Below are 20,559 nucleotides of genomic sequence, written 5' to 3' on the forward strand. Positions count from 1 at the left end.
TTATTTTCATTCTGTTTACACCACTCATCCAGACTGCTTTTCTAGTAACCATTTTGCAAATTTACTTTGTAGATAGAGACCTCCTTTTGGGAAGGAAGTACTTTATATATATATGAAAATGAGGGAAGGTAAATTTGATTTCAGAAGATTTTAAACCATGTTTACACATGTTAATATAGTCTAAACTCTTGTAATTAAAGGATAAAGCAGTTTAGATCCAGTAGATACTTTGCATTCTTACATTTTCTGGTGTTGAAAATATAAATGCTATTAATGGAAAGCTGAAGCATTCCAGGATTTTAACAACTTCAGTTAAAAACTGGATATATGATGCTTTTTAAATATTTGCCAAATTGTCATTAATTTATGAAAGCAAAAATCAAAATGTACCAATGAAAGATAAACAAGTTGAATGATACAGGAAAGGGTAACCATATAGGAACTCTGCAGAGTTAAACTAATACTTTATTTTATGTTTGCTAATTGGTGATGTTACCTTGTGAACATGATTTCTCTTTTTTTAATGACTTTATTTTTAAATGTTTATTTTTTGGATAGACAGTACAAGCAGGAGAGGGTCAGAGAGAGAGGGAAATAGAGGATCTGAAGTGGGCTCTGCGCTGACAGCAGCAAGCCCGATGTGGGGGGTCGAGCTCACAAACCACGAGATCATGACTTGAGTCAAAGTTGGACACTCAACTGACTGAGCCACCCAGGCACCCCCTGATTTCTCTTTTTTAATGAAGTGTGTACATGTATTGGCCATTATTAAGGTGAATATTATTGATGTGCCAGTATTACTAGGATTTATATTGATAAATGGCTTATGTGGAAGAAGATTTCTTAATTTTATTTCATTAGCTTGTATTCTGAAGCTACAAATTGTGAAAAGTAGCATTTAAGCTTAAAAGAGGTGGTGAGGGACTCTGAAGATTGATAATGGAGGATGAGAATGAAATTTATGGGCAATATTGAATTCTAGAGTATTCTTCGTTAGCCACTTCTCTGGGGTCCTACTGATGGAAGTCCCTGAATATTGATACGTGATTTCAGAGAACACTCCTATTTATGGGCAACTGATTCAGCTTTTCTGAGATCTAGTTTCCTCATCTGGGGCATGAGATCAACAGTGGCCATCCAGTTCACCTACACTGTAGGTGTAGCTGATGCCTGTAAAAACGCCTTTGAAAATCACTAAACAATGTCCAAATATCAAATAATACTGTTACAGTAAATCTTTTGTGAGAGAGAAAATTATATATCCGTGTCCTGTGATTCACTTATTGAGGAAGAATTTGAATGAAATTAAATCCAAAAGAAAGAGAACCATTCTCTCAATTGGATAGTTGAATTTGATGTGTATTGTTAGAAATAGAGGGTGGTAAATTTTGCCTTAGTAAATCAGCTTTTGGAGATGTGGCTTCACAGTATGACTGTGGGGGCTCTGTCACACCTGGCAGCAGACTGTGGGCCGGGATAAGGTGTCCAGCAGCTTCCCGCAAAGTGTGCTATGTGTCTCGTTGGTATTCTCCATTGGCACATCTTTTATTATTAGAATTTACTTAAAGTTCCCTTATTTTCACAGTTTATGGAAAGACCTTTCTACTCCTTGCTCCTCACTCTTCACCCATCCCCATTCCAAGTAAGGGGCTCTGTAAATTAGAATTGTCTCCTAGTCTGTGTTCTTACTGTTAGGCATGTGAATTTTCACAAGCTTTGCTTTGCTTTGCTCTTCCTGTTTTCCCTTCTCTGGTCTTTAGACATTTTATTGGCTTGTAAGCACTGCTTAAGAGAGGTAGGTTAGAAGGAAAAGAAAGTGAACTTCACATTTGATCATTTTGATACTAGAAGAGAAGTTAGCACGTAATATTTTATCAGACTTATTCATGATGTTTCTATCCCTTGTTACCTTTCTATATACCTTGTTACCATGAGCATTCAAACTTGGCCATATACTTTTAGGAGGAAGCTGCAAAAAAGAACTTAAGTTCTACTTTTTGGTCTCTATCCATGACAATGGGAATATTCTAGCAAAAATTCTAAACTAGCGAATGAGATCTCAAAAGAATTATATTTTCCTAGTAGAAGCTACTTGCTTCACAGCCATATAGGATAGAACATAGGGTACATTGAAGATCTAAAACACCTTGGGGAAAATGCAAAGTAAGCCGCCTGCATACTCTTACGTTTTTAAAAAATCCCTCAGCTTACAAGGGAGGTTATTTCTTCCTTCCCACTCTTGAAGCTCATTTTCCCCCCCACAGGGAGAGTTTACAAAAAAACAAAAAGCAAAAATGACAGAAACAAAAAAAATTCTGTTGGAGAAGAGAAGGAAAAAGCTAATTGTTCTACATTTAGTGGATTCTTAAAATCTGTGTTTTTGCATTTTTATCTATTCCAAAATTTTGCTATAAAGAATATTTTCTAGAATTTTTTCTTTTTTGTGGTGAAATATATATAACAAAATTTACTATCTTAAATACTTTTAAATTTGCCATTTAAATATGCATAATATAAACTTTACCATCTTAACTATTTTAAATTTAGTGGCATTAAGTACATCCACAATGCATATTACTCTTGTACTAAGAGTGAAATGGAGGTAGAGGTAGGGTAGGGTAGTGGAATTATCTAGACCTCTGTTTGAGCAAAAGCCTGCATGGCTTAAGAATGCTACATAAAGTCATTTTCCATCCTATGCCTGCACTCCATCTGATATGATTCTACTCACAAATAGCACACTTTTTTTCTTGGTTGCAATTCCTGGATTACTGTTTTCCAGGTTTTGGCTCCTAACCGTGCACCGTACAGTCCAATGCAACTGGAGAATTGTAGGGGTGGAGGATTAGTAAAACACTAAAGACTGAGGAAGAAGAGAAATGGGCTGCAGTCTCTTCTTCCTCCACAGTCAAGTACGTTCAAAGAAACGACATCCACAGGGAAGGGAAAAGGAAAAATAGTTACTGTTAAGCCAAAGCAGTGACTTTATAACTACATTTGCTTCAGGTTAGCCCAACCTGTGAAATGTCTGTGGCCACTGCTTTCTGGGTAACGTGGGAACTTGCCAAGTACATCCGTTCTGCTTGGACCTCCAGAGCCCAACATTTTCTGTCTCATTCTGCATTAGGTTATCATATTCATAACTCCATTTTGAAGTCAGAATCTTCCAGGGAGAGAATCTTGATCTAATCATTTTATGTTATTCCTTGATTATTTTTAATTTCCTTGAACTTTAAAAATAAGCCTATATACTGAATCTTCTTGATTCAGTATTTCTGTTATCTAAATGGATGTGATTTCTTTTTCAATTTTTTTCTGAATAGGTTTGTGCCTGGAGAAGAGAGTCTTCTATAAGCTTATATCAGGACTTCATGCTAGTATCAATTTACACCTATGTGCAAATTATCTTTTGGAAGGTAATCCCATTTTTATGTAAAAATCTTGCCTTCTATTAATGTAAAAATTGTTGGAGGGGGGATATATATATGTGTGTGTGTGTATATATACACACACACACAAATATATATACACACACACATATATATATTCTTTCTATATATATAAGGATATATATAAAGAGAGAGAAAAAAATCTTATTAAAGGTACACTATGTATTTCTCTTTCTCTCTAGAAACCTGGGGTAAACCTAGCTGGGGACCCAATATGAAAGAATTTAAACGCCGCTTTGACCCTGTGGAAACTAAGGGAGAAGGTCCAAGAAGGCTTAAGAATCTGTACTTTTTATACTTAATTGAGCTTCGAGCTTTATCAAAGGTCGCCCCCTATTTTGAGCGCTCAATTGTTGATCTTTACACTGGAAATGTAGAAGAAGATGCAGACACGAAAACCCTTCTACTGAATATCTTTCAAGATACAAGGTAAGAATTGAGTATCAGCGATCTGCAGTTCTGCACTCTGAATATGAGTGAGGTAGTGCTCGAAACGTCACAGAAAATGATTCCTGGAAGTTAGTTAGGAGGAGGAGGGTTAGAAGTGAGAAGGGAAAGCTCAGTAGGTCAGCAGACCACAGAGCAGCCTACACACACTTGAGGATGATAGCCTGTATTTTCAAACAGAACTTTACATTTTCTGTCGTGTCAAAGTTTAATGCTATTTTTATGTATTCTGCCAGTTTTGTTTTTTTCCAGTTGCTGCTATAAGTGTGATAACATGAAGAAGGTAGATTCCTGAGGGAATGTTAGCTTTGCCTTCTGGAATACACCCTTTTTTAAAAATGCTGAGTTAGTAGAATTTGAGTTTACCGGTTGTTAAAATGAGTGCGAAGCAAAGTTGGATTAACAGGTGTTTAACCTCTGTGTTAAATTTTAAAACCTCTTTTTTATAGAGTGTTGCACGTTTCAACATAAATTGCTTTTAAACTCTTTTTTTGAATCATTTTTTATTATGTAATTTCTTTAAAATATTAGTCTTATAAATTACAGAGCCATTTTTATGTTGCTTTACTCTTTTATTGAGTGGTTTTTATGGAGTAGTTTACATGTGAGCAGTTTGCCACCTTCCTGTGTTACTGAACTTTACACACGTGTAAATTATGAATTGTAATTGTAAGTATTTGTACAAGGGATTTCCATCTGCCCGAGCTCCCCTACGCAGTACTTGAATTTTCGTCTGTAACTTGCAGTCTTGTCATTTCACCAGGTCCTTTCCCATGCACTTTGACGAGAAATCCATGTTTGCAGGTGACAAAAAGGGGGCCAAGTCATTAAAGGTAAAAAGTTCTAGATTGGGGGAGAGGGTGGGGAGAGAACTTTACAGGCTGTGTTTTAATCCCATCCATCTGAGCTCTTCCTGTCCTGTTTACCATCCTGTTGAAGTGGGTCTGATGGGATTTTACTACAAATGACACAGAAAGCCCCTTCTCCAGGCTTTTCAGGTCCCTTCCCTCCTTTCTGGTCTGGTCAACTGCCATTGACTCCGACCAGCGAATGTGGTCCCTTTGCAAACGTAAAGGTCTTTTTAAAGGTCTTCCCTTGAGAACAAGTTTTCTTACTTTAAAATCACAGCATGTCTTACTGTTTTGATTCTAAAAATCATGAATTGTTAGCCATTTTGAAGGCTAACTTTTTCTAAAATTTATTTAATAGAATATCTTCTGGAATGTTCCAGTCTCTGGAAATAATTACTTTTTTGTCTTTATGGACCGACCTAAAAGGCAAAAGATGAGCTGCTAACCTAGGATGTCAGAGGGAGACTGTATTTTAGGAACCATATCAGACTTCATGTGAGGAGCTCTTTGTTTTCCTCTGCCTACAGTATATTAAGGAATATATTGTACCCTTAACATGTTCATAAAAATAATTTGAAATGAACTGGCAAATAGTCTTCTTGTACAACTCCACAATCCTTTATAAGCAGTTCTGAAATCCAGAAAGCTCCAAACACAGAAACATTTTTCTTCTGTTTGGTGCAAATTAATTTGTTAGCAAAACCTGACCGGAACTGATACATGAGTATTCATAGCATTTTTTAAAAATCCCGCTGTGTAGGAATATTCTTACATTTTGCAACAGAAACATTAATGTATTTGATTACGAGGCTTTGCCACACACTCTGGTCGGGTGTTTCATAACAGATCATGTATGTACCGTATTTCTGAAATCTGGAAAATTCTGAAGCACATTTGGCCTGGAGATGTTTTAATTATGGATACACTGCAAGAACTGCTAACTTAGCCCTGAGTGATGCTTCACTCTGGTAAGGGCTTCTTGGGGCTTCTGAAAGGAAGCAGCTTAGTCACAACTGTGTTTTAATATTGGAAGGCTGTTTTTGTTTGATGATTATTTTAGGGGTATGTTGCTGTTGCGGTATTTAATACTTTGTTAATTTGTTTTTGTAATGCATATTTTCTAAGCATTTATACAAATGTTATACTCTTGGGTACCCTGGGTCTTTTCATGGGGGAGGAAGGTGGGAGTGAGAAAGGAACTAGCTTTCAACTAGAGACCGCTGGAAATTGTGTTTGCTGTTTTTCAAAGGTGTGTAAAGGAGAACTCAGTTCACTTTTCCATCTGCTCCTAGAACATGAACTACATGAGAATGGAGAGCAGAGGCCTCGTGTTCTTTCTCTCGCCTTGAGGCTGGGATACTACTGCTTAGGGACCCTGTGGGCAGCCGGTGGGGCTTCTGGTGGCCAGAGTTTTCGGGCCGCTTGCCTCTAGCTTCATACAGTACAATGAAACTTATTTTCTACGCTTGCCAGATGCAGAAGATGAGGAAACTCTGAACTAGTGTTAGCCTCAGAGGAGTCTGGTCTTAGAGTCCTAGAAACCGTGAGGTAGAGTCCCTACTGCGTAGGAAACATGTACAGCACATTACAAGGCCCAGGTGGGCAGCCGTCCCTGCAGAGGCTGACTAGCAAATGTGGGGAGCTGTGCGACCACACCCCGACCCAGCCCTGGGATCCTCGGTGCCGATGGAGCACCCGTTATCATGTGTGGTTTAAGGGGAAGGATGAACATGGAGCACTGGTCTAAGGCCAGCTTTCCGATGTGGCCTCACACAAGCAACACGTGAAAAATCGGCCAAATGTAATAGATGTTTACCCCTGGTTGTGTGCAGATACCAAATTGAGGCAGCAGTGAAGTTCCTTCAGAGCAACACCCACGTTACTTACTTTTGTTTCTTCCACATTGCATTCCTTTGCACAGAGTAGTGCCTCAATAAAACATTGGAGTTAATATGTAGAATGACTTGTATAAATTTCTATGGTTAGTTTTATGTGCCGTGTTATGCCATGCAAACGCAAATGTTTTTCTTCTTCATTGTTGAGAAATTCCTCATTAATAAGCTTCAGTACTTTTATTATAATTCAGACAAATGCAGTTTAATTTTAAGCCTCTAATGAGCATAAAAATATGTTCTGCGTGTTAGGAGGAGATCCGCTTACACTTCAAGAATATCTCCCGTATAATGGACTGTGTTGGATGTGACAAATGCAGATTATGGGGGAAACTGCAGGTTTGTGTCTTGTCTTCTGTTTTAAAGCTATTACCGATCTGAAATTTTCCTGCTGAGAAATTGCAGGTTTTTAGTAGTGTCCTCATTGTTCCTTGAAGTAGAGGATCTAAAGTATGGCTTTCCTGCTGCTTCGATGAAAAAGATGAATATATTAAATCTGTGTTATGCATGTAAGAATGTCTCTCCTGTGTTAATGATTTGGGTCTTATTGTATTTGTTTCTGTTGATACAATCTCAGATTCATTTCTTCTTTTTTTAATGTTTATTTTTGAGAGAGAAAGAGAGAGAGAGACAGAGTATGAGCAGGAAAGGGGCAGAGAGGGAGAGAGACACACAAAATCCAAAGCAGGCCCCAGGCTCTGAGCTGCCAGCACAGAGCCCGGTGTGGGGCTCGAAGCCACATAAAAGACAAGTTCTGCCAAGCAGGCCCATTTCTCTGTCTATTCAGTGATTGTTTGATATTTTACCTTATTTATTTACAAATATGACAAGTCCTAGAAAAATCAGAGATAGAATTATTTTCATGGAGGCTACACTGAAATCACATTTTTCTTTTTCTCTAGTTCTAATAATAAGTTTTTAAGTGTAGTTCTCACTAATAGTTTCTACATTTTGAATTGCTAGGGGCTGTAAAGATCGCTTTCAAGGTTACATATACTGAACACTGTTATCCTAAAGTGATATTTTCTAGGTTAAAAAAAGGCATTTAGTAATTTATATCCAACAAGTGTTAAATTATTCAGGTTCCTTAACAGTTTAGATACATTTATCATATGCATGATGTGTGAGGAAGTAGAAACTGTAATTTGCAGTTTAATGTTTTGGTGAAAAGTTCAGTTCATATGAATTTCCTGACTCTCATCACAGTGACTGTATGTTTCTTTTAACCTTTGTAGTAATTATTATTACAGGAATTTAACTGTTAACATGCATCACTATTTTCTTTAGACTCAGGGCTTAGGAACAGCCCTGAAGATCCTCTTCTCTGAAAAAGAAATCCAAAAGCTTCCGGAGAACAGCCCATCTAAAGGCTTCCAACTCACCCGCCAGGAAATAGTTGCTCTTTTAAACGCTTTCGGGAGGTAAGAACGGTTTCCACAGGGAAGACTGCTTGGATCCTGCTGGCTTCAGCAGGACCGCAGAGATCATCTTCTCTGCTAACGGAGTTTGCTTTGCGTTGTTTGGGTGACAAAAAGACAGAATTCTGTGTCCTCACAGGGTCTGTGCGGGTCCAGGAAAAATTAACGAAGTCTAATCGCCTTCTCACTGTCATGGGGCAGACACTCTCCCAATAATATCTCCTTCAGCTGGCTGCGGCCTGTTTGAGCACGGTGGCAGGAATGAGGAGAGGAAGGCTGGGTTGACGTGATAAAAGAAACAGACGACACCTTCTCACTGCTTTTTCTTCTCTAAGCTGAGGAGGCCTTTTCCCTTCGTTCATTCTTAATCCTGTTCCCCTGGCACGGAGACAGAGTTCGCTTTTGGTTTGAGCACATGGTTTCAAACAGAATTTGAATTTTCCCCCCGAGAGGCCTGCAATAGCAGTGAACAGAACACCAGAATACAGAGCCGAAGGAAAAGAATCCCAGAACATACGAGAAAATGAAGCCGTGCTGCCCCAGAAAGTACAAAGTCAAGTCAAGGAAGAATTGTGTTAAAAAATAGGGAATCACGTGATACATTATTTCTTAGGTTTTTCTTAACTTACATCTTTAAGTTAAAAAGGGGCTATTAAATTAAAAATAAATTGTCCCTTCCTCATCTTAGAAGATCTCCTCTGTTGCTCACGTGTCTTTAAAGGTGACTTTGTAGGTTGGGATTTCAGGCGAGGATAGAGGACATAGGACATCAGTAATTAGTGCTTGATGCAGAATTTAGTTCACCTACTTATGAGTCCTGCGAGTAAGATGAAACAGGAGACACTGAATTAAAGTATTTAAATGAAAAAGATTTTAAAAAATTTAAACATTAAAATTTTTTTTATGTTTATTTTTGAAGGAGAGACAGAGGATGAGTGGGGAAGGGGCAGAGAGAGAGGGAGACACAGCATCTGAAGCAGGCTCCAGGTTCTGAGCTGTCAGCACAGAGCCCGACGCAGGGTTCAAACTCACAATCCATGAGATCATGACCTGAGCTGAAGTCGGACACCCAACCAACTGAGCCACCCAGGCGCCCCTAAACATTTTTAAATCCAAATAAAATTGAGAGAAAAACCGGATGGCTCACTCCCTCAGATTTCTCTGAGTCTCCTAGAGAATATTCATAAATGCAGCCTTCTGGCTCTAGTTCTGTATCCAGAGCCTGGAGTTTCCTTTTATTGTTCTTTAAAGCAAGCTAGACTCGAGTCTGCGGTTTGGAGTTCTGGAATCAGGGCCTGCCGTGTGCTGGTCATGTGCACTCAGGCCATGACTTCGCTCTTGCAGCGTGCGCCCCTGCTCTGTGAAACGTGGCCGGGGCGCACGTGATGATGACCTGAAATTAGATGTGAACGCGCTTTTTAGACTACAGAGTGCTTCCTGAATTCCATAGCAGGTGCTGGCGACGGGGGCGTACAAACCAGAAGCTTCAGTGCCGCTTGTTTTTGAGTATTTAAAAAATTGTCTTTTGTTTCTTACCACATGTGGGGAAACTGTTCTGCTAAGGGCAGCGACACTCAGAGTGTGACAGTCACACAAATAAGGATACGGCCTCACTTAATCTCCTTTTTCCTCCCCAGGGAAACACAAACACTAGTGTATCCACAGGCTTTTTAAAAGCTCTTAACATAATCCTCCTCCCCCCACCCCTAATTATAATAGTAATTCACCGTCATTATAAAAAATTTGGAAAAAACATGAGAGTATAATTTTAAAAACAAACTTAAAAATCACTCCTATTCCCACCCCCCAGGACTATTTCAACGTTTGTGTGTTTTTCATGTGTATTTTTCCCCTACTTCTAAGTAAAATAGTCGTGCGCACGTGTGTGTGTGTGCGTCTGTTAACAGAGTTGAAAGCATACTTGTTATACATATAATTCATTGTCAAGTTGGCTAACATACAGTGTAGGCAGTGTGCTCTTGGTTTCGGGAGTAGATTCCCATGATTCATCACTTACATACAATACCCAGTGCTCCTCCTAACAAGTGCCCTCCTCAGTGCCCGTCACCCATTTTCCCCTCTCCCCCAAACCCCCATCCACCCTCAGATTGTTCTCTGTATTTAAGAGTCTTAGGGTTTGGATCCCTCCCAGTTTGTAACTGTTTTTTTCCCCTTCCCTTCCCCCATGGTCCTCTGTTAAAGTTTCTCAAATCCCACATATGAGTGAGAACATATGATACTTGTCTTTCTTTGACTTATTTTACTCAGCATAATACCCTCCAGTTCCATCCACAGTGTTACGAATGGAAAGATTTCATTCTTTTTCATCGCTGAGTAGTATTCCATTGTACATATAAACCACATCTTTATCCATTCCTCTGTTGATGGACATTTGGGCTCTTTCTATAATTTGGCTATTGTTGAAAGTGTTAACAGCATACTTTTTGTGTATTTTTCTGTTCTGTTTTACTTGGCATTGTATTATCATTTGTCAACATTGCATTTTTTCATAGTGATTATTCTTTTTCTTTTTTAAGAAGAAAATATAAGATTATATTAGTTTTAGGTGCACACCACAATGATTTGCTGTTTGTATATGTTGTGGAATTTTTACCACAGTAAGACTATTAGCATCCGTCACCACACAGCTACACAATTCTTGTTCTTGTGACAAGCTTTAAAGTTTACTTTCTTAGCAACTGCCAAATACATAAGCATTATCTTTTTATTATGTTTTTAGTTCCAGTATAGTTAACATGCAGTGTTATATTAATTTCAGCTGTGTCATATGATGACTTCACACTTGGTACATCACCCTGTGCTCATCACAAGTGCCCTCCTTAATCCCCATCACGATTTAACCCATCTGGCTGTCCCCCCTCCCCTCTGGTGACCATCAGTTCTCTTAGAGTTAAGAGTCTATTACTTGGCTTGTCTCTCTCTCTTTTAAATATATGCCAATATTCTGTTATAAGGACACACCACAGTTTACTTAGCCACTCTCTTAGTTGAGTTTTATTTTTTTAATTCCTATGGATCCTATACATTTACTCTTCCTTAGAGAATATTACAGTTTTTCTTAATTGTTATGGGATCTGTTCATTATATCTTTTACCTAATTATGAGTCCATTTGTTTTTTAAATGTTTATTTTTGAGAGAGAGCACACAAGAGTGGGGGTGGGGGTAAAAAGAGGGAGGGATAGAGGATCTGAAGCAGGCTCCACACTTGTAGAACAGAGCCTGACGCGGGGCTCAAACTCCCGAACCGTGAGATCACGACCTGAGCTGAAGTCAGACGATTAACCAACTGAGCCACCCAGGTGCCCACCCCTCAGTCCATTTAAGTGATAAATGACTCCGGCTACACCAACACATAAAATTATGTTGCACCTTGGGAAGGTTGTACGTTAGTTTTTCATCAGCGAATCAGTAGTTTTCTCTGTCTGATGGGCTATTTAATGCAGCTTTAGCTCCGGACGCCCAGTACCACATTGCTCTGTCACATGATGCCAGTGAGCAGGGACACACATTATCTTCAGTTCTGGCCACTAAATCCTGGAAAATGTGGTTTCTTTACCTTGAATACTCTGTAAATACCTTTCCTACACGAACAGCCATTTTATGCTAGTTTCAACATATCAACTGGTTTCCTTTCCAACAAACATGCAGATATGGCATGAATATACCTGCTGGGTATTACGGTATCCTGCCGCGCACCTCTGAAAGAGAGATGCAGCAGGTAGTTACGGGTGCGCCTGTGCCATCCTACACGAGAAGGTGGCAGATGTCTCTTGGGTAATACGCTGTGAGGTCTGGGACTCATCTCCGCAGACGCTGTGCTCTGATGGTCCCTGGCAATGCTGTTCAGTTTGTGGTCTCTGGGTGAAAGGGCTCCCTGTGGGTAATTTGTGTGCCACCCGGGAGCTCTCCGGTCCTCTGCCGCCTGCAGACCATGAGCGTGCTTTTTCATTCTCAGCACCCTTCCTGCTAGTTACTCAGCTCTCCCTCCTTTAGTTTGGGTCTTGGCTTCCTTACCGTATTTTCATATGTATTTTGGCAGATTTTTTTTTGAAATAGGTACTTTCAGGTACCGCTTGTGATTTTACACATTTATTTTGTTTAATAATCCTATTCTGGTTTTTTTCTGATAACTAAAAACTGTTTCAATCCTTTAATATTCTGAGGATTAGAGTAAGAATCCATTTTCTACCAATCCACACCTTGCAAGCATCTTGCAAGAGTATAAAGAAAATGTTGAGACTTTAGAGAGCATGGACTTTTTGAGAGGCCGTGTGGTCATGGGGTGTGATGGACAGGTGGAAACCCATCTATTAGCTGGGTGACCCTGAAAAATTACTTGATTTATTTGAGCCTCAGTTTTCCTCAAGGTTAATTTTATCTACCTTGTAGAATTTTTTCACAATGACTGAAATATGTGTGTGATGTGCTAGGACATTGTCTGGCATATCCTAAACTTTCAATATAAGACAACATATCAAGTACTTAGAGTAAAGAAAGACGCTAATTTGATAGTGCACACTACACCATCTTCTGTTGTAGAAAGAAAAACACAAGACTTTTATTCTGTCAACCCTGAATTGTGCACATAAGGGTAACTGAGCTTATGGAAAGATTTTTTGGGGATTCCCCTTCCAGCATTTTGGGGCCTGGACCCAGAAGCATGCATGCATTCAGTAACTGAGTCAATGGCTTATTAAACACCTTCAGTATTGATGGGCATATAGGGCGTGGCTATTCACCAGGATATAAATAAACCATCTTTACCTTATGGGGCTAATAGCACCCCCCATGTGGTCAAAGATCCATGTATAACTTTGGATTCCCCAAAGTCTTAACTAATAGTAGTCTATTGCTGATCAGTAAAGCCTTACAGATAGCATAAGCAGTCAGTTAGCACCTATTGCGTATGGTGTATGTATGATGTACTATAGTCTTACAGTAAAGTAAGCTGGAGAGAAGAAAGCGTTATTAAGCAAATCATAAGAGAAAATACATGTACAGTACTGTATTTATCGGAAAAAAAAAATCTGTGTGTAAGTGGCCCCATGCAGTTCACACCTGTGTTCAAGGGTCACCTATAGCGTGTCTGGGGAGTGACAGGGAAGGACTGGACATTTGGAGAGGAAGGAACAAAATTAATTTCTAAGACCAACTGTAAATGATTTGAGATTCTTTGTTGTAATGAGTTATTCATATCCCTGTTCCCGTCGTTAATCTAGACTCTCTTGTTAATGAGTAACATGGCTCCCTTTGCCCCTTCTAAGCCAAGACTGAAGATTGATACCCGTGTGTTTTGTCAGTCTTTAATAATTAATTACAGCATACTCATTGGAAAATGGAAGTTTCATTGTTCAGTGTTGTTTACATTCTTTTATTTTGGATTTTGCTTTTGAGTTATAGCTCCTATCACAGTATCAATGATTTGAAATATGTGCACCTATTAACTGTCCTAATATGTTCTTTTTTTTTTTCCCCTTCTCTAGGCTTTCTACAAGTATAAGAGAATTACAGAATTTTAAAGTCTTATTACAACACAGTAGGTAATAAAGGCTTTTATATGTCTAATTAGAGACATAATGTGACTGTGTGAAGCCTGTTAGTCTTGGACACTCAGCAGAAGGAGACTAATCTTCAAAGACTTGAAGAAAGACTTCTGAACTCTTAAAAGAGGAAATTCAAATGTTCACTTGAATATTTATGATTCTTAATAGATTGTTCAATTAGAGATATTTATAAATGAAGTATATGCTTTTAAAACATGTAAGTTATACTAATTCTGTGTTTGATTTCATGTTTCCATCTGTTGAATATTCTGCTATTGTTTGTTTAGAACTGGTTTTGTTCTTATTCCCTTATCCGTGACTTCCAGTTGTCTGACTTAAATGAACATCCCGAGAACACTGTTAGCAGTCCGTTCTGGAAAAGGAGAGCTAGAGAACAGGTGTTGCTTAGAGCTGATATCAGTGGTGAAAACTTACCCACGATCTTTTAAATGTGTTTGGATGAGCCTTGCCTCGTTCCATGTGGCACCCTCTATGAATGAAGGCGTCGGTGTGATGAATGGCACTTTCAGTGTAAGAATCCCCATCCCCAGGACTTCAACTTCCATTTCCCTGGTTTTTATTTAAGATTTTTAGTTGCTGCTGTTGTTGCTGTTTTGGGCTACAGGCCCTGTTTCAGTAAAGGTGAAAAAGTACCATCCCCTGTGCTAGCTGCCCAGCCGGACCCCACGTGTGTGTCGTGGGCGGGCCCCAGAGGGTCTTCACCTAGAACCTGTACTCTATGTCCATTTCTCCTGACTTTGCCTTTCTCTGTCCCTACTCCAATTACAAAATTTTTGTTCTCTTTGAGAAAGCAAAATACTTGCATAAATACTTGTTTTGCCTTGATAAAAGTTGAACAGGGTTATATGGCTCAGTAACTCCAGCTTCAACCATTAGATACACAAAATTTACTCTTTTAAATTTAGCATTTTTAAAGGATTTTATTTTAGAATACAGTCTATGCAATCCCCTCTCAGCCTGAACATCTTCAGTTAGGTCATGCAGGCAGGCAGCCGAGTTCAAGCCTCCGTGACACTCCCCCTCCCCGCCTCTCTTTTCCTTTCAGTCCACTGCTTAGAGACTGTACCTGTGGGACTTGTACCAACAGACAACTCCCAAGTCCTCAGCTTATTTTCTAAGGCTGGGGTTTAAATATCCTTAATATTTAAAATCTTTTAAAAGGTGTTAGAGGTAGAATGATTAATTTGGAAGGAGGCATCTATGTAGAAGTAATATAGGGACAGAACCTGTGGCTTCTCTGTAGAGTCCTTCAGTCTTTTATGAAGTAAGTGCTCTTAAACCCACCTTTCACCTGCCAGAGTCTGATACGTGTTCATTGATGATTTAGTGGCATATTTGAAATTGTGTTTCGTTGGCTCACCCCTCTTTTAAAAATTCTTTGTCATTCCTTGGAGGGTTATGGCTGAAGGGGAGTAAGGTCTCACTAGTTAACTATTTTCTTACCCAATTTCTAACCTTTATAGACCAAGGGGTATTTTGTTATTGATGCTGGTGACTTTTTTGTTTCTTTGTTAAGTCGAATAAAACAGGCCGGCTTGACTAGAGGGCCTCCTCCACTTTTCCTTTTCATTCTTAGGGATGTAAGTATTTTGCGGTGGGAGAGGGGGACCTTAAGGTAAAAAGTGAGAATCTAAGTCATCTTTTTGGTAAATTAATAAGAATTCTTCTTAGTGTTCATTCAGAGTTTAAGAAAATGTGAAAGTTTTGCACTTTGTTATTACTGTAAGTTTAAAAGTCGTTTTGGTAATGTTTACTGTTCCCTCAGTTAAAGATAAAACTGTTATTTAAATTCTGTTGACTGGAGAAAATCTTTGGTCATTTCCACTTACTGCTTTTTTTCTTTGTGTGATTTGTTTCAGGTTTAGGAAAAATTGTATATTAGAGTGAGTTCTAGGACATTAAAAGGGTGGGATCCAAACTTCTTTTCAAAGTTTTCATGGATGTTTTCACTACCGAGAAAATAAACAAATGAAGTATTCTTAAGCTGAAATTTATGTAACTATTTTACTGCAAATTGGATGGGGGGAGGGGGAGGGCACCTTCATCTTTGTGTATGTACGTATCTCCTGATTGTAAGTACATGTAGGAACGAACCTCTGTTTCGTGCGCCTAGTGATACTGTCTGATCTTCATTGATAAAAACCTGTTTTTGTAAGTCACAGACCCCCGTGTGCAGGGACATGCGAGCACTGAGTGCGTCGTGAAAACACCTGGCTGGTAACTCCTCGCGTGTTTTGTCTTCCTCTCATCACCTGATTTACAAATCCAGCACTTGATAATATAACTGACAGAAATGATTGTACCAGCCGATGAAGTAATGAAAATGAATAAAAAGAAAACAATACCCTCCTTCAGTGGCATGGGTTTTTTTTTCCCCCTGAAGCGGTACCTATGTAAGTTAGAAATACTATATATATTAAAGCTGGTAAAATTGAATGCTTCTCCTGTGTTGATTCTTAGATTATCAAGAGGATCAGCCAGAATACTAACAGTTCTCAGCTTTGAAATTTACGTCAGACATGCTGACATGGTAATGTTGTGAATTACTCAGTACCCGTCCGTGTGCATATGAAACACCGCCGTATTTTTGGACGTGACCTTGGTGCCACTGTGAGAAAGGGCAGCTGCTTCCATCTACGTCAGCATCGCCTCCCGCTGGGGGTCTGGGAACCGCGGGCAGGAAACCGCTCGGTGCGCGCCCGAAGTGCCCACGGCACCCAGGGCCGTTCCCCGCAGTGCGCAGGCGCCCTCCACGGGACCGCGGAGGTGATTTGCTGCCCCGAGCCAGGCCCAGACGCACCTGCAGGTGGGTGTGTGCTCAGCTGGGGGTCTGTCCAGCCGCAGCTCTCATTTTGAACACCGTCCTAATAACCTGCTGCTGTACCCGGCAGACTGTAGAACATGTGAATTAAATGTTTCTGCCATCTTTCTTTTCTTCCCCCCCCCCCCCCCCCCCCCCGCTTCCCTCTCCCGCCTCCTAAATGCTTCCTCTTACGACTGAGGATTTGATTATAGTTTGTGAAGCAGAGAGGACGGACGTGGTCGGGGCTGGCTTCCTGGAACGACGGCCACCAGCCGCCGCCGTGAGGTTCCGCGGGCCCATCGTCTCCAGGCAGCACCAGGAGGTAGGTCCGATTCCTAACCCGTTTTAGGAGAAAACTGAGGAGAAGAGTGGATGGCTAACTTGTCTGTTATCACAGATTGTAGGTCGTGGGACTAACGGTTAAAACCAAAAAGCCTGGCTCCAGGTCCCCTGCTCAGAACGTAGCGTATTTGTCTTATGACAGAAGTTGACATCTTCCTCTTCAACTGAATATTGGGGACTTTTTGTATTTTTTGATTGGTATAGAATCACAAGGCTTTTCAAATATTCTTTAATTTTTCAAATAAGTAATACATTCACATGATTGAAAAACCAAAAACTACGAAAGGCTATACAGTGGAATGTCAGGTTTCTGTCGGGGGCCAACCTCCCATCCCGCGGGCCGCCCCCGCCCTCACCCCTCACCCCTCAGCCCACAGCCTCTGCCCTTGGTTTTTTAGGCTTCCATCCATACAAATGTAAGGTCTTCATTTTACCTCTCATTTTTACCCAAAAAGTAGCATCCTATACATACCATTTGCTTTTATTCACTTAATTTTCCCTGGTAGTCTTCCCACATCACTAGATACTTCACTCATTAAATAAACTTTTTTAAACTAACTGCTTGCTGTTCATAGTGTGAATGGACAATCGTTTAATTATCCAACTCCCTAGTAGTGGACAGGCATCATTCCCCACATATGTAAATAGGAACTTAGAGAATAAATTCCCTGGAATGGAATTTTGGGGTCACAGTTTTACAAATTCACAGCTCTACCTGCAGCTTAAGACCGTGCCTGCTTACCCACCTCCTTACCTATGTGGATGCGGGCTTGAGGTTTGCTGCTCTGATACAAAATTGTGTATTGATGTGTTTTAGTTTCTATTTTTCTTATTACCTGCGAGGCTGACTCCCTTTAACCTGTGTAAGATCCATGTTGTTTGTACTTGATCTCCTTTTGTGTTCCTATCTTTTACACATTTTTCTACTGCATTGTTGATCTTCTGGCAGTTTGTACGAGTGCTTTGTTACAGATATTAATCCTTTGTAACTTTTTTTTTTTTCAATTTGGTGTCTGTCTTGTGACTTGGCTTATTTAGGATAGCTTTGCCATGCAGTTTTTTGTAATGCGGTCCAATACATCAGTTCCTCAGTGGTTTCTGGACTTTGAGTCCTAGTTAGAATCTCTTTTTTCTTCCAGAGCAGTAATCTACCTATCTTTTCTGTTAGAACATTCATGGCTTTCTTTAGGTCAGAATTTTGATTCCTTTGGAGTGTGTGTGCCCTCGAATAGGGTGTAAGTCGTGGGTCCAACCTAATTTCTTCTGCCTGACTGACTACCCAGTTATTCCAGTGCCATTTACTGGCCAGTTCCTCTTGTCCTCACCAGTCTGAGATGCTACATGTATTACGTCTAACACCCCACATGGATTTATTTGGGCTGTTTTCCAGGCCCATAGACTCCAGCACCACAGTTATTTTAGTTACTTGGGGTCTGTGTTTAAATACAGGGCATGTTGGTCATGTTGGTCCCCTCTTCTCCCCAACCTCCCCTTTTTAAAAAAAAGTTTTCTTTAGCTTTGGTTGTTTATTCCATATGAGTTTTTTTTTTTTTTAAATTCTTTAACATACATACCAAGTCAGTGTTTTCCCTGGAGAGTTGCCCTTTTAACCATTTAATGCATCCCTATCCTTTTTATACTTTACCTGATAAGAATCTACTTCCTACTGCCTGCTGTGTTCATGGTTTCAGTGTTCGGTCTGCCAGCATCCTGACGTGAGGGCCACGGCCGGGCATGTAACGCCTGTGTAGACAGAATTTCATCTCCAGGCTCCTGTTACATGACTGAGTTCTCAAATCATTCCTAGAGGCTATCTTTATGTGAAATCCTTATTTCCTGTTGTACTCCACTACGAGTTCTTTACCCAGAAGTTGGTTATCTGTAAGACTCTTCAGAAAACAGGGATAGGCCCTTCGAGGAGTCTTACACATCTCAAATCAATAGACAGTGGACACAAGTGCAAATCAAAGAAGTGACCCTTAAAAAAGACACTATCTGCCACAGGAACGGGACTGGGCTGTTCACTCACTGTTACGGGTGTCAGGACAGTGAACAAAACACAAGTGCCCCTGTCATCATGTCGCTGATGGATTATGTAACCTAACTGGACTTCACCTAGTTTCTAGTGAGGATGTACCACGAACAGCTGACGGAGAGACCATTCTAGCAGAAAAGATGCCTCAGTGTGAACGAATCTTAGTGTCTGCCTGACGATGCCATCAAGTTGTCACAGCAGACACCCCCGGTCACAGCAGAGTCCACATTCTTTGAGCGGCACTCAGATAATTTAACTCCCGGGATGCATTTCCTTCACAGAACACCCCTCCAGACAGGTAAGTGTTCTCCACTGCGTATGTTGTAAGTCTGCAAACCTGAAGCCTGGACTCTGGGCTACTGAATTCAGGGAGGGGACGGCAGGCCAAGGATCCTCAGTGACACTGAGTTCTATTAAGTCAGTTCCTGCCCAAATTCAAGGAGCACCACGGGGCGACCTCCAAGGGACTGCAGGGGCTATTGTTGGGCAGCAAGATTCGTGGGAGACTGAGGTTCAGAGAAAGGGAGGGACTTCGAGGGAAGTCACAAATCTAGCTCGAGGGAGCAGGCCTCTGATCTCCGGGTCTGGTCACTCTCAGGTTTAGAGGCAGAAAACCTGTTCTGGAGGGGCACCTGGGTGGCTTAGTCGGTTAAGCGTCTGACTTTCGCTTAGGTCGTGATCTCACGGTTCGTGGGTTCGGGCCCTGCATCGGGCTCTGTGCTGACTGCCAGCTCAGAGCCTGGAGCCTATTTCAGAGTCTGTGTCTCCCTTTCTCTCTCTGACCCTCCCCTGCTAACGCTGTCTCTCTCTCTTTCTCCTAGAAATAAATAAAAATATTAAAAAAAAAAAAAAAAAACCTGTTCTGGAGATAAAGAGCCCAATGTTCTGAGTGACAGGGTAACCACGCTGCTACAAGTGGGAAGACCAGTTTGGAGGCTCTGCTGGAATCAGTGGTGGCAAGTAGGAGTGGCTTCTGGGAAGAGAGAGCACAGCTTCCAGCCACGGGTAGGGAGCACAGGAGCGCGATCCACCTTTGCAGAAACCGGAGAGATCCCATAGGGAGCTGCTGCTCTGAACCCGAGGACTTGGGACTTGGGTCCCCTCCCTGATGCAGGGCAGCCCACCTCCGACCTCCACACTGAGGGCCCCGCCGTGAAGGCCCAGGCCCCGAGGAGCGGGCGAGCGGAACGGGGAGTCCACACTGCTGTCTAGGTGGGGGCACGGGGACATCTTCAGCGTACTTCCAGGCATCCCGCCCCAGCGGCACGAGGCCTTTCTGCAAACCCCCACTCCGGGCCCAGAGGGGAGCTAACGGAAGGGTGCTGCTGAGTTTCCACACTGGACCCACAGGCTGGCAGACAGTCAGCCCAGTGGCCGGCACGGAACAGGCGCTCTCTGGCCACTGCCAACATTCCGCTCCCTTTATTCCTTCTTAAACGTTTCCTCACTCTAATCACTTGACAGCTTCTGATGAGACTCCCACTATTTTAGCCTGATCCTTTCCAACAGCTCCTCTCTCTGGACCATGAGAAGCCTTAAATAGCATTATGCGTAGTTACAAGTTTTTTTAATTAGTAAAATTCTCACTAACCTGGTTCAAAAAATGGAAAGGCATAGGAGATAGGTCTTTGAGGACACCTAACAAACACTTGTCTAGATTTTATTATACATACTCTAAAGTGAAAAGGTATTTTTTTTAAACAAAGTTTCTTCAGTCGGAAATCTTCAAAAAAAGG

General features: G+C 40.9%; 1 protein-coding gene across 3 annotated transcripts in view; it reads left to right on the forward strand.

Annotated features, from left to right (window-relative positions):
- The window catches only part of ERO1B (endoplasmic reticulum oxidoreductase 1 beta), a 65,745-nt gene extending 45,186 nt beyond the window's left edge, over positions 1 to 20,559 (forward strand). The window contains exons 11-20 of one of the 3 annotated variants that reach the window (XM_039247179.1): positions 3,324 to 3,416; positions 3,632 to 3,878; positions 4,660 to 4,729; positions 6,892 to 6,978; positions 7,927 to 8,060; positions 13,563 to 13,618; positions 16,245 to 16,449; positions 16,659 to 16,768; positions 18,908 to 19,121; positions 19,645 to 20,559. In XM_039247179.1, coding sequence (XP_039103110.1) covers positions 3,324 to 3,416; positions 3,632 to 3,878; positions 4,660 to 4,729; positions 6,892 to 6,978; positions 7,927 to 8,060; positions 13,563 to 13,618; positions 16,245 to 16,449; positions 16,659 to 16,665 — 899 coding nt within the window. In that variant the 3' untranslated portion in view covers positions 16,666 to 16,768; positions 18,908 to 19,121; positions 19,645 to 20,559. Of the gene's footprint in view, positions 1 to 3,323; positions 3,417 to 3,631; positions 3,879 to 4,659; positions 4,730 to 6,891; positions 6,979 to 7,926; positions 8,061 to 13,562; positions 15,998 to 16,103; positions 16,450 to 16,658; positions 16,769 to 18,907; positions 19,122 to 19,644 lie in introns of those variants that run through there. The other 2 variants (XM_039247177.1, XM_039247178.1) reach the window with 2 other exon arrangements.

The sequence above is a fragment of the Hyaena hyaena genome, unplaced genomic scaffold, assembly GCF_003009895.1.
Source record: "Hyaena hyaena isolate Hyena2069 unplaced genomic scaffold, ASM300989v1 scaffold_288, whole genome shotgun sequence".
NCBI lineage: Eukaryota > Metazoa > Chordata > Mammalia > Carnivora > Hyaenidae > Hyaena > Hyaena hyaena.